This window comes from Ochotona princeps, chromosome 23 (assembly GCF_030435755.1).
Source record: "Ochotona princeps isolate mOchPri1 chromosome 23, mOchPri1.hap1, whole genome shotgun sequence".
In the NCBI taxonomy this organism is placed as follows: Eukaryota; Metazoa; Chordata; class Mammalia; order Lagomorpha; family Ochotonidae; genus Ochotona; species Ochotona princeps.
This window is the reverse complement of record NC_080854.1, coordinates 29,192,315-29,208,989: the sequence shown is the minus strand read 5'-3', so window position 1 is coordinate 29,208,989 and position 16,675 is coordinate 29,192,315. Positions and strand designations below refer to the sequence as shown.

General features: G+C 37.8%; 1 protein-coding gene across 1 annotated transcript in view; it reads right to left on the bottom strand.

Annotated features, from left to right (window-relative positions):
• Positions 1-11,086: 11,086 nt before the first annotated feature.
• Positions 11,087-16,675, bottom strand: part of CDH12 (cadherin 12) — a 413,488-nt gene continuing 407,899 nt past the window's right edge. Inside the window, exons 12-13 of the mRNA XM_058680040.1 lie at positions 15,399-15,650; positions 11,087-11,669 (exon numbers count right to left, since the gene is read on the bottom strand). Coding sequence (XP_058536023.1) covers positions 11,170-11,669; positions 15,399-15,650 — 752 coding nt within the window. The 3' untranslated portion in view covers positions 11,087-11,169. The remainder of the gene's footprint in view (positions 11,670-15,398; positions 15,651-16,675) is intronic.

Genomic DNA, 16,675 nt, shown 5'->3' with positions numbered 1-16,675 from the left:
ACAATACAGTAACTAAGCATAATGTGAAACTGTAGTATTTCCATTATCAAAACCATTTGGTTTCTATTGTAATTAAAATTTTGCTTTGTAGAACAGAGTACTCATTTACAGTTTTCAGAGTATGCAGGTTGACGTAGTCAGGACTCAGTTCCTTGCAAACCTGGGTTTGAATTTGCAGAATTAGATTTTCATTCAAACATCTCTGGGATGCTTGCAAAAAGCCTCAGAATATATCTCACAACTTGGATGTAATATTTATGGTTTAGAAGAACTAAAAACATTTGGAGTTTTCATTTATTTTCAGTTACAAGGCAGAAAGAGAGAGAGAGAGAGAGAGAAAATCTTTAATTGGCTGATCCTCTCCCTACGTGCCAAACTCAAGCGAGATGAACTCATCTAAGCCTCCCAGATGGGCACAAAAGACCAACTATCGTCAACATTAGCAACTGGTTAGAATCTGAATCAGAGCCAAGATGGAAAGCCAGTTACTTTTATATGAGATGTGACATCTCAAGTGTGTTTTAACCGTGAGGCCAAATGCCCACTTGAAGAATAACTTTTATTTTCCTCTGTGATTTTGAATGAATAAAAATGTTATTTCTTAAGGACAATCATAGAAATGATCTAGACTTTCAAGCACACCATGGAAGCCCTCGTGTGTTTCTTGTAATGCTGGAACAACATACCTACCTTCTGAGCTAGGTTCCAAGTGCCTTTTGGGCCTTTCAGATCATCTTACTGCTTTGAGACCACTAGAGCAAAATGCCAAAATCTAGGTAGCGTGTAAATGACAGAAACTCACTTGCTCTGAATCGGGAAGGTTCTGCATCTGTCTTTCCAGGCCATAAGCAGAGAGTTAGACTGTTGATGTGGAACGCTGGCACGGCAGCTGGCTTGGATAGATTGATCTTAGATTTCATGTAGTGTCATGTTCAGAATAGTTAACAGTTGAAGAATATACCAAAATAAAGAAACTCTAGTTAACCTCACAAAACTACTTTGACAGAAAACATTATTTTCCAAGGAGCTGACAGAGTACTTTTTGTTATTCATATGAGTAACATCATATTTATGCAATGCAACTAAAATTGATATTTAGAATCAAGAACTGAGAAGGCACTAGAAAAAACAGCAAGTTTCATTTTAATGTCTGACTTTCACTGCATGACAATGGAAAGTTATTTGACATGGTTAGTTCTAAATTTTTCTCACTGAGAGAAGTCCCTTAAGCCCAATGCGAATAATTTTGTGAGTGGAATATGTGGAATTCATAGTCTCAACAAACTAAATCTAAGGATGTGTTGTTAAGACTCATCTGTGCTAACTCACCTGTGGGCTAGCATTATACTTCCTTGGTTAAAGTAATTTTTTTTTCTTAGGATTTATTTGTTTTATTGGAAAGGAAGATTTGCAGAAAAAAGGAGAGACAGAGAAAAAGATCTTCCATCTACTCTTTCACTCCCTAAATGTCTGTAATGGCCAGAGCTGAGCTAATGTCCAAAGCATATCCGAACAACAAGAGTTTCTTCTGGGTCTTCCATGCGGATGCAGGGTCCCAAGACATTTGGGTGATCCTTGGCTGCTTTCCAAGGAAGCTGGATGGGGAATGGAGCAGCAGGGACATGAACTGGCACCCATATGGAATACAGGACTTGCAAGTGGAGCATTAGCCAGTTGAGTCATTGTGCTGGCCCTGGTTCAGGTAATCTAGTGCTTCACTGTGATTTCATGGCTTTCTGTTGCGTCCCAGAATTACTGAGTCAAGTTAATTTTTGAAAGTATAAGGGAAATCTGAATGGTTTTGTTTATGGTTTTGGCCTTATTCCTGTCATATAATGAATCTGCAAAGAACGTGATCTAGTCGATTAGAGCATGATGCTACGGTCATCGCTAGACCCATGGTGATGGCGAGCACAGAACAGGTTCACAATCTCTCGGACAGAAGAAGAAATGAGCTATATTCATGGAATTGTTAGACTTAGAGATAATCAGATTGAGCTTCTCCAACAACATTGATTCAGGAATAGCAAAGCATCACAATGGGAGTACAAGCAGCTTTATAAATCATGAATTTTATTCACAAAAGTTACGACAAAAGAAAATTTTTATTAACGAAAAGGGAGAAATTCAAGTTCGTGTGAACTGTTTTGATTCAAACTCACTGACTTTGTTGGCTTTAAGAAGGAGATGGGACGAGCTTCCTGGTAGAAGAATCCTTAGCGGTTAAGTGCTCTGCTAAGGGCATGTGACCTGGATGATACACTCTTACAAATATTAAAGATAAATTTTAAGAATTCTAAAATTCATACGTGTTAGCAATGCAGAGCAAGGGGTTTGTGTAGAACATAAAGAATCAGAACTAGCTATCAGGCCGACACAGGCTCGTCTTCTTCATCTTTTCTTGACTTTCACTGTGTTTGGCAAGAATGATTTTATATTATTATCAGTAACTTTAACAGCCCCCAACACAGAAAGTTTCTGCTTTGGGAATTTTCTGTAAGGGGTATGTAAATCATTATATGCTAGTAGGAAGAATATAATCACTCTTATTTAAGTGGTGGATGATGCTGAGGGAGAGATTACCATGTAATCATTGTTATCGAAGAGAGATGTATGTGTTTGTATAGTGTATATTTGGAAGTGAAATAAAAGTAAGATAATATCAAGTGAATAAGAAAATATCTTGCCAATTTAATGCTAAAACTTATACTTATTTAATTTTGATATATGTTTATATATGTATAAACATATATGTGTGTGTATATATATATATCAAGAGGAAGCTTTGCATAACTCAAGGTGGTGATGTTAATTATTACAACAAATGAGGAGTTCCAATTACAAAATACTTCAGTAATATATAAAGCAAGTTAAATGAAAATGTGCATAACATATTTCCTCCCTCATTTAATTTCATTTAGTTAACCTATTTAATTTCATTTTAATTTAGATAATTATGATGTACATTTGTATTTTATCATCTATGAGCCATGATATAAAAATAAAACATTTGATATCTACCCCACTGCCTGGTGCACAATTCTACATCTTGATTTTGAAACAAACCGACTACACTTTTAGCTGGCTGGAACTTTCCTCTGGGAAGATTAAGCTCGATGATCAGTGGTGATTGACTTAATCAATTAAAGCATCTGAATGCAACTTCAGCAGAAACTGATTTTTCTGTCAACTTCATAGAGAATTTCTAGCTTTTAGATGTGTGATAATTTTTTCTTTGTTTAAAGGACACGATCTGTGTTTTTAAGTGGGAATTCAAATAGTCTAATACATATCTTAATAAAAATCGCATGCTAGTTATTTTTTTCTATTAGTGTAATATTAAATAACCTGAGAATTTGCTATAATGTGGCCAAGTAAAAAGGCCTTATGCTAAAGCATTGTGGGGGGGGGGGGGACAGAGAAAGGAGATATTTAGAATGTAGAGATAAACACTATGTGATACCTGTTTTCAAAGAGACAGCAAGAGGTGGCGAGTTTCCATGGCTGTCAAGACTGTTGTGAAACAATGCCTGTCTCTCTCCTGACACCAAAGAAGGTTATAGGAAGATGTTGTTTGTGTACGAAAGAACTCAACCTGTGTGCTTCAGACTAACCTTAAGACCAACCTCTTCACCAATCCTTGCTATCCATCCCTTCTTACTGATTGGAATTTCATGCATTGTTGAGCAGATGGTACAGATAGTCCATTTATCCTAATCCACTACAAAGGAAACAAAAACATGAAATAACTTTTCAGTAATAGAGATCCCCTGCTGTAAGAAAACACTGAATCAGACATGTGCTTTGCCCAGACTTCTTGCTGAGAAGCAATATTAGCTTTCTGTTGCTACTTGACAGGTGCTGCATAGGAAGGAAGATGGCTCATTGGTTCGTGGCTTTTAAAGATTCATAGTCGAATTCTCAGAATTGGTGTTGGTCTGAAACATAAGGTAAGTGGATGGTAGATCATGAGTGGCTAACGAGCGAGTAAAGACAGACAAGGAGAACAATCAGGATATAGAATCCTGATTGTTTGAGAGCACATTTTGGCCCTCCTCTGAGATAGCATAATTGAATCAACACTTCACCTTTAATCTGCCAACCATTAACATTAACAAACTATTAACATAGTATATTTGGGTTTAAATAGCTGCATATATTGGAGAGCCATATGGTGTTCCAACTTTGGCAGAGACCTTTTCAGGACAGAAGAACAGTAGATGATAATAAATAGGGTAAAAACTGTGCGGGTCAGGGCACCAGAGGAAAGAGAGTCATTAGAAAATAAGTGTTGGAAGTCTTCAAATAGGTCCTCAGCAGGTTTTCCCAGATTGTAAAATCTATATGCACTGATACAGATGCAATGAGACCAGGCAAGGGACCCTAACTGGCCCTTGTTGGGCATACAACAAGCAGAGCCGATTAAAGACTGTGAAATGTTCGAGACTTGAGCAATCTAAATGAAAAGACCTTTAGTAGTATCATAGGCATACGTCTGAGACATTGAACTGCATTGGATTGGTTGTTTTACACCTTTTTCAACAATATGGAAATGCATGCTTTAAGATGTTATACTAGCGGTGGTTATTTGGCACAGCAGTGAGGTCAGTGTTAGCTGCGCCCATATTCCACACTGGAGCACCTGCTGATGCCACTTGAGATCGAGATTCCTGCTCATGCAGACTATGGCAGGAAGCAGATGGTTACCAAGCACACAGGAAACCTGGCTTGAGCTCCAGCTTTGAATTTTGACCTGTCCAGGCCTCAGTTGAGAAGAGAGCCAGTAAATGGAAGTTCTCTGTGTCTTTCCGCTTGTACCTCTTTCTTTCTTCCTGCCTTTCAAATAAGGCTTTGGCCTTGAAAATATTTTGAGGTTACAAATATTATGTACTAGTGCAAGATAATCCAGTATTGACACTTACGGAACATTGTGGAAACCCCAGTCCAAGATAAGAGACAGGAAGAGAGGTGGATGGAACGTTGTGGGACCTGAGAAATAAGAGCTCTTCTATTAGTTGGATTTTCTGCTGAGATATGGATGAGGGAGTTGTGTGTGTGTGACAATGATTAGGAAAGAATCTAACAGACATTTTAAAACTACTTCTACGCAGAACAGAAAATGAAATAGGCTCCAGATAAGTAAAAGATTATCAAGCTTAGTTATGTCAAGAACAGACAGAGACATGATGTGGACAGAGCTTAAACGACCGAAGTCAGCCTATAGGATGTGTGTAGCAGAATTCTGAAAATTATTAGCTTTGAGACTGAGGGAAATTGTAGGACTGCAGTGTCTCAGTAGTTACATCTGAAAAAAATTAAAGATTGAATTATGATATATAAGAAATTGATGTACATGCATTTTTACATCCAAGTGTTGTGGAGTAAAATAGGAAGTATGATATAAAGTTTACTTCCCCAACGAACTGATTTTGTTGAAGATTTTTTTTTTAACACAGCAGTGTACTTCAGAAGTCAGGCATCTTGGAGACAAAATTGATCAGATATGAGAGCAGAGGCATTTCTTTGTTTTCATGATAGAACAATTCTTGGTGAAGTATAAAATTGGGAGGTTTCGTTGAAATCTGTTATTGTTGTGCTGCTTCTATTGATTTTACTTTGTTCTCGGAATGACACTTAGGAGTGATAACACTTTAAGGAATAGTATTTTATCAATATTAGAACATGTATTTTTATTATAAAATGAAGACTATACATTCCAAAGTGCCTTTTGTGAATGAGCTGAAAGAACGCACTTAGTTACCACTGACTTAGACCATGCTATTGCTAAATAGTCATTTAACACTTTTAGAGCTACATGTATTCCATAAATAAATGGATTTTTACACTTTTCAAATTATAGATAGTACTACTGGTTCTTTATAAGGTTTCAGTAAGTTTGGTACATGAGCCCTCATTAAAATTAAAAGTGTTTGCCTGAAGGGCTAGTGTTGTGGTTAGAGTTGGCTCAGCTCTGGCCATTATGGGCATTTGGGAAGTGGGCCAGTGGATGGAAGATATATCTCCTTTCTGTAAATCTGCTTTTCAAATAAAAAGAATGGAAATATACATTATTTATATTCTGTTTAAAGCATGTGCTGCGTAAAAAAAAAAAAAATAGGATTATTAGGGGCCTAGTGCAGTGGCCTAGCAGCTGAAGTCCTCATCTTGAACGTGCGGGGATCCCGTATGAGTGCTGCTTCTAATGCCAGTGGCCCTGCTTCTCATCCAGCTCCTGCTTGTGGCCTGGGAAAGCAGTCAAGGACTGCCCAAGGCCTAGGGACCTTGCACCTATGTGGGAGACCCAGAAGAGGCTCCTGGTTCCTGGCTTCATATCAGCGCAGCTCTGGCCATTGAGGTCACTTGTGGACTGAATAATCAGAAGGAAGATCTTCTCTGTCTCTCTTCCTCTCTCTTTATATGTATCTGATTTTGTAATAAAAATATAAATCTTAAAAGGGTTATAAAATTTAAAATAAACAAACAAACAAAAAACCAGCTAAAAACATCTGAAAAAGTCGGGAAAGACATATAAAATCCGCAACAAGAAAAGCATACATAAGAAAGGGAACAGACTACTTTGGAGATTAAAAAAAGAGTTGAAGGTATGGATGAAAAGCTATACAAGATAAAAATGCTAGTTAAGAAAATGGAATCAGGGGTTGGAAAGCAGTGAAGCAGATTAAACCTGTAGCAACACTGGCATCCCATATGAGTGTTGGCTTGAGGTGCTGCGCTTCATTTCTCATCCAGGTAATACGCCTGAGAACGTGGTGGAAGATGCTGTTACTCTAACCCTATCACCCACATGGGAGACACGGATGGAGCACCAGGGTCCTGGCTTTCGCCTCGCCCAACCCCGGCCGTTGGAGCAATGTGGGGAGGAGAGCAGCAGATCTGTGTCCTCCGTGTATCTCTGCGGCATACCCCTATCTATCCCTCTAGGTATGTCTTCATTTTTTCTGTGTAACTCTGCCTCTCAAATAAATGTCTTACAAAAAATGAAGAAAATAACATTAAATATTAAATGCAAAACATCCTGTGTCCTGCCCCTGCCCTTGAATCAAAAACACATAGAAAACAGAAAAACTTAGGGTTAAAAACAAAAGATCAGAAAAATACAGGATAGCAATCCATCATAAAACAAGGAAATCACTGAAAACCGAGAATTCAATTCCTCCATGATGAAAAAAAAAAAAAACCTTAAGAATGACCAAAGACCCATTTTCTGAAATTACATAGCAATAAGGATGAGGAAAGGGTGGGAATCACTGTTGCAAAAGCCACATCATGCCGGGAGGAAGGATGAACACGGCTATTCTTGTATCTCCCTATCCGGATTAGATACTAGAATATCATAGAAAGATATATTCAAAATATTGAGGACGAATAATTGCAAATGAGGATAATGTACCCTCTAAGACCATTTAATGGATAGAAATGGGAAATGAAGATTCCAATGAAGAAGTCATTTACAAGTTATCCCACCGTGCACACACACGGACATGCATCTCCTCTCAGAACCGGCTGAGGCTCTTTGCTCATTTACTGACTCTTTGGAACTCTGCCATGGTGTATGGACCACTTCAGATGCAGTGTGTGAGTATTTACTTTTGCTCTTATTAATCACAATTTTGAATGCAATGATTGCTGTAATACTTCTAAGGAATTCTACAGAGAACACTACAACTCTTCTGAGTTTTCTCCCTCTAATTTCCCTACAATTCATGAGTGAAGGTCTGGACTGTAGTTACTTTATTGTTTCCTTTTCATTCTCTTCCATTTGACTTTTCTAAATAATTTTGATACCGCACTTAAAAAAGAATCGCATGGTTTATTTCACATGCTGGAAGTGGAGGGTTTTAGAGTATGATCAATGAATTCCAGAATTCAAAGATTTGTTGTTTTACCTTGAGTTTTAAAAATCTCTGAGTTTATATAATTATGTTTTATTTGATCACTTCACACAAACTATTAAATGGACTACCAATGATTATAACTAAAGTTTAAGAGTCAAGAAATTTTGGAGGAAATTGAAACAACACATGGTGCAACAAATTAGTTCTAGCAAAAGGAACAAAATACTGGAAACTATAACGTTTCTCTTCAGAGACAGAATTTGGTACAAAAGTAATTTTATATTTTTTCTGGTGTACAGTCACAAGTGCCGCTCTCATGCATTGATAGGCTGCTGCACTGAATACAATTTATAGTAATACTCTAAAAATGTATAAATAGCAAACATATTACATTTCATATTTACTTTTAAAAGGTATACATGCAAGACAATAACAAAATCATGTTTTTTGTTTATAGGCAAAAATTCTCCCATAAATACTAAGTATCTTTGTATTGCTTGTTACTGGAATGAAGGCCAGAAATTGTATTATTAATAATAAAATATCCAATTACAATACAAAAATTAAAATAGCATGACTAGTGCTAGCCATAGCATAGCAGATATCCATTACAGTTCCTACTTTTGAGCACCAGTAGATTTTTCATGTTATCCCTCCCTTGGCTCTCCACTGTACCTAAAATTATTTCCATTTCTTCTATATATTTGTTTAATTGTTGTCGATGACATGCTATTGGAGGAAAAAATGCTTATAATATCTGTGTGGCTGTTGTAAGCTGAGTTTGTCATCTTGAAATGCATATCACAAAATATCACTGTGCTCAGAGATAAGGCTTTTGAAGATAAAAAATAAGTTTAAAGAGGCTCTACACATAAGCACAAATCCAGTATTATCAATGTCCTTGTAAGAGACATAGGGCTGAGCACACAGGGAAAGCGGCATGACAAACCAGGGAGAGGGCTCTCCTGGGAATCCCAAGCTATTGCCACGGCGATACTGGCTGTTTTGCCTGCATAATGATGAGGAAATCGATTTCTGTTGTATCATGTGGTACTTTTTAATAGCAGCCTTGACAGCGAAAGGCAGTGGTGCTGCAAAGACAAAAGGCAGAGGTACTGAAGGTCTGTGCATTTGGTGAAAATAAGAGTTGTCATTTTAATAGCTTTGCTAAGCCATGTGGTGTGAAATGACTTGTCTCTCTCGTTTTTTTTATGCCAACACTACTGGTATTATATGATATAGTGATGCAGAGACAGAGTCTTAGCAAGATGCAAAAGCTGTAAAATGCAGTAGCTCTTAACGAGAGACCTCTTGTCTATCAGATGGGTGTGACATCAGGGTGGTGAATCATCTTTGCATAGTACATAGGTTGCTTGGATAGTTCCAAAAGTTGCCTTAATTTTTCTTTCCAGAAGGGTTATGAAATGATTTGATATATTTTTAAATTACATAAATACCTTCCGAAGTGTGTTATCCTGGAAACAATTGAATATTACAATGCAATTCCCAGGGATGAGCCAGAGGCAAAGTTAGGGTGATATGTTGAAGAGAACAAGGCCAGCGGCCATCCTTGATAGGAGGAGTGTGCAAACGGGGCCATCAAAGACAGGGATGAGAGGTGCAGCTTCAAATGGCTGCACGCCCACACAGTATTAACTTTCATAAAATAATTGTAGAACAAGCATACATGAAAGAAAAGAATTGAAAATAATTTGAACAATCTATGTTCTCACTGAGTTGTCTTTCCCACGTAAGTGTTTTACTTTGGTACATATGCAGACACACATCAGTATTTCAGAAATAAGCCCAAATACTGACTATACCTTCAGGCTGGACCTATAAGTACTCTAATTCTATCCCTATACATAGTGTTAAGATTTTAGCAGCTACTTGATTAATCATAACATTGAGAAATATATTATTTTGTACTAAGTTTTCATTTGTTTTGTGATGTGCTTCTAGACAGTGTGCAAGCTATGTAAAAATAACATACCGGAGTAGTTTACTAAAATACTTACGAAATCCAGTATTTCACAGAAATTTGCATCTAGTTCAAAAGTTCTTTTTAGGGAAGATGTACCTACTAGGAATATTTTCCACAAGCAACCAAAGAGAGACCTTTGAATTCTCACGCAACAATATTGACAAAGCTGGAACCCATGTTAGTTAACTTAGTAACTTGCCTGATTTTGCACTCATGTTCATTTTAGGATTTAGTCATTGCTTTGAATTTCCTGAAAACTCTTAATTTTTACTGTTTTCACTGACAAGTAATTGGTATTTTAGAAATGCTATATATTTTGATAGGATTTTTATTACCATTTCTCACCAAAGACGAACTCAGTTGGAAGAGACACTGAACAGCTCTGTGGTTTTCTGCCACTGTTTAGAGTAACGGCTGCTTGTTCCCTCTGAAGTTTTCATAGAAACACAATTTGCAATTTTAGTATGACTAAGAGATTAAATGGCCTAGTGAGTTTAAAACCAATTTTCCACACAACCAATACAGTATTAAAACAAAACCAATATTTATTTTAATGTGGCTTTTGTATCCTGAGGCCTCTCTTTATAAACAGGGAGGGTTTTTTTATTTCCTTATTATTATTATATTTTTTTGGAGAAAAAGTAACATTCAATGAACATGTTTAATATGAAGTAATGATAGGATCAAACATCACTTTTAGAATTCATGACGTACATATTGAATTTTTTATATGACCACATTTATTTCAGTTTTTCTGAAAGGGTAGGAAAAGCAAATAGGTTGAGGCATATGGTTTACAAAAGAAGGAAATGCCTTTGACTTAGAAGATGGAGTTCAGAAAGGAGTGGTCTTCGTTTCTGAGAAGGAACGCAGTCAGCACGGAGCCAGTGCTCCTCGGCGCGGGAGGGTGTCTGTGTTTTATTCCTGTTTACCTCTGAATCCCGCAACACCATCACAGCAGAGTGAAATGATAAGAGTTTCAATAGGCACTTTAGTGGAATTAAGAAAAATCTAACACTCTTCCACCGTGATGCCAAATAGTTCGCTCCGTCCTGGGGTGTCATGTCAGTAAATTCTGTTTATAAGCCTGAGCTTCTCTCAGTGTGTTTCCAAAAATCATAAAATCCAAACAAAGCAAGTGCATGTGAGAGGATTTATCTTATGTCGGCAGAATAAACCAAAAATTGACAAACATGATAAATACAACAACTTGCTAGAAATCAGAGTCAAAGGAATAACATCCTGTGTGTGTGTGTGTGATTTCTTTTGGATTTCCTTTTCTGTTTTAACATTGCTTCGTTCTGATGTCTTTTAGCCTTCGCATCGCCTCTAGGTGACTTTATCAGAGTTACAGCTTTCTTCTTCACCAAACATGTCTGCCAAAACTTTAAAGCGGGGCCCCCACTCCGAGAGGAAGTCGTAGTCCTGGTCGGCCTCCGTGGTGACCGAGTCGATGGAGCTGAGCGACTCGGCCGCGGATCCGCTGCCTTCGTAGGCGTACGTGGCCAACGAGTCATAGGGCGGTGCTGTCGGGTCCACATCGTTTTCCTGCAGCCTTTGACGAATGAAGTCCCTTATGTCGGTGTTATCCTCGGCGGGCGCTCTCTGACGAGGCACACAGAGGGCGTCTGGTTTGATATCCCTGCGAAGCTTGTTCTCTTCAATCACTTTGGGGTTCCTCAGAGCGCCGATGTCGAAAGCCTGGGTGTCCTCCTCGCCACCCCCTTCGTCGTCGTAATGGATGACATTGTCTCTCACGTCTTCTTTGGAAGTCATCAGGGTGTCTTTCTTCTTCTGCCTTCTCAAGGCTACGTACAGCACCACGATGGCTAAAGCGAGACAGAAACAGTGCAGCGTGAGACTACACAACAGATCTGCCACTTCACCACTTGTTGGAAATAAAAGTCGATTGAAGCTTGCTGAATTTTAATAAGCTATTATTTTCAAATTCAGGGTCATGTAATCGATAGACTTGTATATTTATATTTTCTGGAAGCTGTAACACGTACATTACACACCAAAATTATTATTATAATCAAACAGTTGTAGCCTTGTATTTAAGAGTGCTAAGGTCAGGTTAAAAAAAAATCTCCATGTTATTACAGTGCAAATAAAGGGTAGTGTTTAACAATGCAGAGTGCGAGTTTTTAAGGGTAGACATAAAAGACTCTGAATGTTAATTATATCCTATAAATAACAATTAGACATAATCATAGCCAATTTCTTAATTGCAACATTCTTGATTGTGAGTTAGTTATTTGTGTTGCTAAGGAAATTAATTGCAGGGGCCCAGTGTGATAGCCTAGTGGATAAAGTTCTTGCCTTGCACACGCCAGGACACTATATGGGTTCCAGTTCTAATCCCAGCAGCCTTGCTTCCCATCCAGCTCCCCGCTTGTGGCCTGGGAAAGCAGTCAAGGACGGCCCAAAGCTTTGGGACCCTGCACCTGCGTGGGAGACCCGGAAGAGGCTGCCTGCTCCTGGCTTCGGATTGGCTTAGCTCTGGCCATTGCGGCTTTTGGGGAGTGAATCGTCAATGGAAGATCTTCTCTTTCTCCTCTCTTTATAGCTGACTGTCCAATAAAAATAAATCTTAAAAAAAAAAAAAGCAACAACAAAAAAGAAATTGCAGTTTTCACTGACAATCACCTCAAGGCAACATATAGGAAAGAAAGAGCAATGGATGGAGGGAGGAAGAAAAAAGGATTTGTAGAATTTAGGAGTTTGATTATGTATCATATAAACATAAACTTTCAATATTTCAATTCTGTGTCCAGCAATATTGGACAATTTTTAAAATCCAATGCCTAGAATTTGCATTATTTCATAAAGCAAAATGATGCTTTTAAATGCCAACTGTTACACCTTCCTTAATGAAATCTCCCTTTCCTCCTTGTTGACTCAGAGTAGTCTACTAGGCCCAATATTGTGGCACAGTGGTTTCAACTGCTGTCTGTTACACCAAATGGCACACCTGAGCACTGCCTGATCAAGTCTCAATTTCTGCTCTTCTGATCCAGCTGTTTGCGAAGGAACCTGAGGAGGCAGAGGAAGGCGGCCCGCGTGTCGGGACTTCAGTCACCCACCCGAGATACCCGAATGTAATTTTTTGGCTCCTTGTTTTGCTTGGCCCAGTCTCAACCTCATGGTCATTTGGGGAGTGAATCAATGGACAGACAAGTATTTTTTTCTTCTTTCTCTGCCTTTCATAGAGATAAATAATTCTTTTTAACTGGTAATTTAAGCATGGCACGTGTTTCTTTAGTGGGTGGTGGGCAGGCAGCAATAACGAAATCAGGACTCAAATGTGCAATAGACTCCCTGTCTACCTGTAGAGGCGGCAAACACAGGATTGTAAGGCTGCATTTGATTTACTGGAGACAAGTCTTGAAGATGCTGGGATAAAATCAGAAATTTGTCAACAATGCATGTTAACTAAAAGTCATTTATTCTTCCTTCTTGCATAGAATGTGATGGAGGGATACGTCCAAGAAGGTACTGGGATGATGGGTCTTAGGTTTTTAGCACCCTTCATTCCTTTTTTTAAAATTATTTTATTATTATTGGAAAGCTAGATTTTCAGGGAGAAGGAGAGACAGAGAGAAAAATCTTCCATCCACTGGTTCACTCCCCAAGTGGCTACAATGGCCAGAGCCAAGACAATCCAATCTAAATCCAGGAGCTAGAAGCTAGACTTGTCTACACAACACTCATGCAGGAGACCTTAGGCCTAACAAAAAGCAGGCTATATTTTAGAGTTGCTAATGTGAAGAAAATAATTGCTTTCCAGTGTCCAAAAGCTAAGTAAGAAATAACTGAGCATCAGAAAAGTCCCAAGCTTTCCCTTGCCCCAGGAAGAGAAGATTAATGGCTGACAACAAGTTTGAAGACCCAGAAGAGCCTGAGATTGGTTCAGGGGGACAAAGAATAGACTGGTCAACCTGTACGCCTCGTGGCAAGGCAGACAAAGTTTCTATTCACTGTTATGTATACCAGCACATCCGTAATGTCTAAAACAGCTCAGGTGCAACCTGAACATTCAGGGAGTATTTGGATGAGTGAGTGGCAGGCAGGTGTCGGGGGTGGGGGCGGGTAGTGATGCCCTGACCAGGTATTTGCTGCAATATAGAACAAACACTGCCAAGGAAGAACATCCCCAAACAGAATAAGTCTTGCTAGGTTTACATGGAAGCATGACAGAGGAACATACATTTCAACTACTTTACATCCTAATATATATATTATATATAAGTATATTATATATATTATATATATTATATATATGTATATTTAATTTTCCATCTCCAGATGGGAGCTGTGGTTCAGTGTGAGTAGGATGGGGCTCCACCTCCCTTCCTGCGGATGAACGCGTCTTGGCATCTGCAGATGACAACTGCGGTACTTGGGAGCATGTCACACAGGGAGGCTCAGACTCTTGGCTTCAGGGTGTTCCAGAAACTGGAACTTGAGGACATTTGGGGGATGAAACTGAAGGTAGAAGTTATCTATTTCTTCAACTGCTACTGCCCCTCTCTTTGCCATTCTGCACTGCAAACAAACAAAAATCTAGAAAACAAACCTTGATTACTATCCTAGATATAAAGGCATATGTCTCTTTGAATCTACATCTTTTCTGGTTGAATAGTAAATATGCATATAGAAACTGATTTCAAGATGTCCAATTTCATTTTTGCTGCACTTTGATTTTAAAAAGAATGACTGGCAGAACAGATCATCTTTCTGCTAATGTGGACTTGGCAATGAATTCATAAGTGACGTGAAGTAGTTGAGCCAAAACTATGGATGACGGAAACCCATCAAGTTGATGATATCCCTTCGCACCAAGACGCAACAGAACACAATCATATCAGTCTTCCCCCTAAATCCCCCACTTTTCCCTTCTGTTCTGTTCTAGTGGAAATGACTAACATTTTCATTTAGGAAGATGTGGGGGAAAACACGAGAAAGAATTACCTCTGCGTGGCAGTTTAAACACAATATGAATAAACTTCTGTATCCTTTTAGAGTCTGTTTCATTTCTATCCTTTCTCTTCCATTATAATTATGCAATAATTACTATAACATAACTAAAAAAACTATTATTGTTAGTGGCTATTCATACAGGGAATTTCATTATGACAAAGGCACAAACTGCTATTACTTGAAAACCATCTAGCATTTAAACATACTTTTGACATTTTTGCTGATTTTATTTATTCCTAATAATACTTGACAGATCTTCCAAAAACATGTGGAAATGCGCATGATCAACAAACATATTAGGACATGGATTTCTAATATTATGGCAACAAAAGAAACATCTTTTAAATCCAATTTCTAACAACAGTTGGAAGCACTGTTGTGTATCTGTGAGGTACAGAAGGCAATACCAACTAATAGGACATAACAACATAGACTATCTTAAATCCAGATATGACATCTCATTGAATAAAAATGGACTTCTATGGTAACTTGAGGTGGGAGGTTGACAGAGTAGAGAATAAGAGTAACGGTGAGTAGGAAGAGAGATGAGGGATATGATTAATTTAAAAACTGACCTAGTAGTATGACAATGCATAGCAGAATTGCAATCAGAGCCCCCGTGCTCAGTCCAACGGGTAGAAAAATTGCTTCCACGTTGCAGGATAAGATGGTCCCATCTGAGTCACACCTACAGACCCGAATAGTCATTGTACTTGTGCTGCTCTGCACAGGGTAACTGCTGTCTTCTATTACCACAGGGAGCAAATACAGCTCTTGCTGTCTGCGGCTGTATCCGTTTCTTCGGGTTTCAATCCCAGCTGTGTTGTCTACAAAACATGACATTTGGGACAAAAGGGTTACTCAGATTTTCATTTCAGGTCTTAATGTTTATATCAACAAAACAGTAGGAAGAACATTTGAATCACAGGAACACACCCCTATTTTAATTCTTTCTTTTATCCTTATGAGAGCTACCAAATGTAATCAAATGTACTAAAAATTATCCTCAGGGGATGAAAAACAATTTTCTTCTTGTCTGGTGTCAGAAGTATTTTTTTTTCTAATTCAGAGAAAACATAGAATGATTTACAGGCAAGAAATGCTTCTTGTAGATATGTGTTTCCTAAAATGAAAATGTTACTGAGATAAAGGGACATTTGTGGATGTTCCCGCACACAGTAAAAGAGCACAGATTACAAAACACAAATGTTTAAAGTAGCTCCTATAGAATTTATACTTTACCATACAGTAAAAATCAACCGTATCAAAATGTACTAAAACTTTTGTATACAATGAATTATAACAATTGCCATTTTAATATAATTCTCATTAATCTATAGCATTCCTAACTAGAAAGGCAATACAATTATATAAAATAGTTTTGTACAAATTGCATTGATCATTTCTAATGAAAATGTTCTGTATGCATCTACTCTTATTTTATTTCTACACATAAAAGACAAAGTTCTGTTTTATTCATTACATGGTTTCCTTTTTTGTTTTATTCCAGGTAACTTCAAAAAATCCCTTGTTGCTTTAGAAACATATCAATGTATAGTTATAATAACCATTTACTGTACACATTTGAAAAATCCAACAAAATAATCCTTGGAAGCATATTACTCATTACAGGATAGTTCTTACAGAAACATGGCACTGTTTCAATCATAATGAATTATTCTATTTCTGGATCCTTAATTCAACAATAAAAAATTCAGGCAGTTTCTCTACACTTACTGCAATAAATTTTACTAAGGTGAGAATACTTTATGTAATATAATTATGATTTGCTATGGGAAGATTACTTTGTTACTGAATCCAGAGACTTTAAAATTAAGGAAGAAACCGTCAG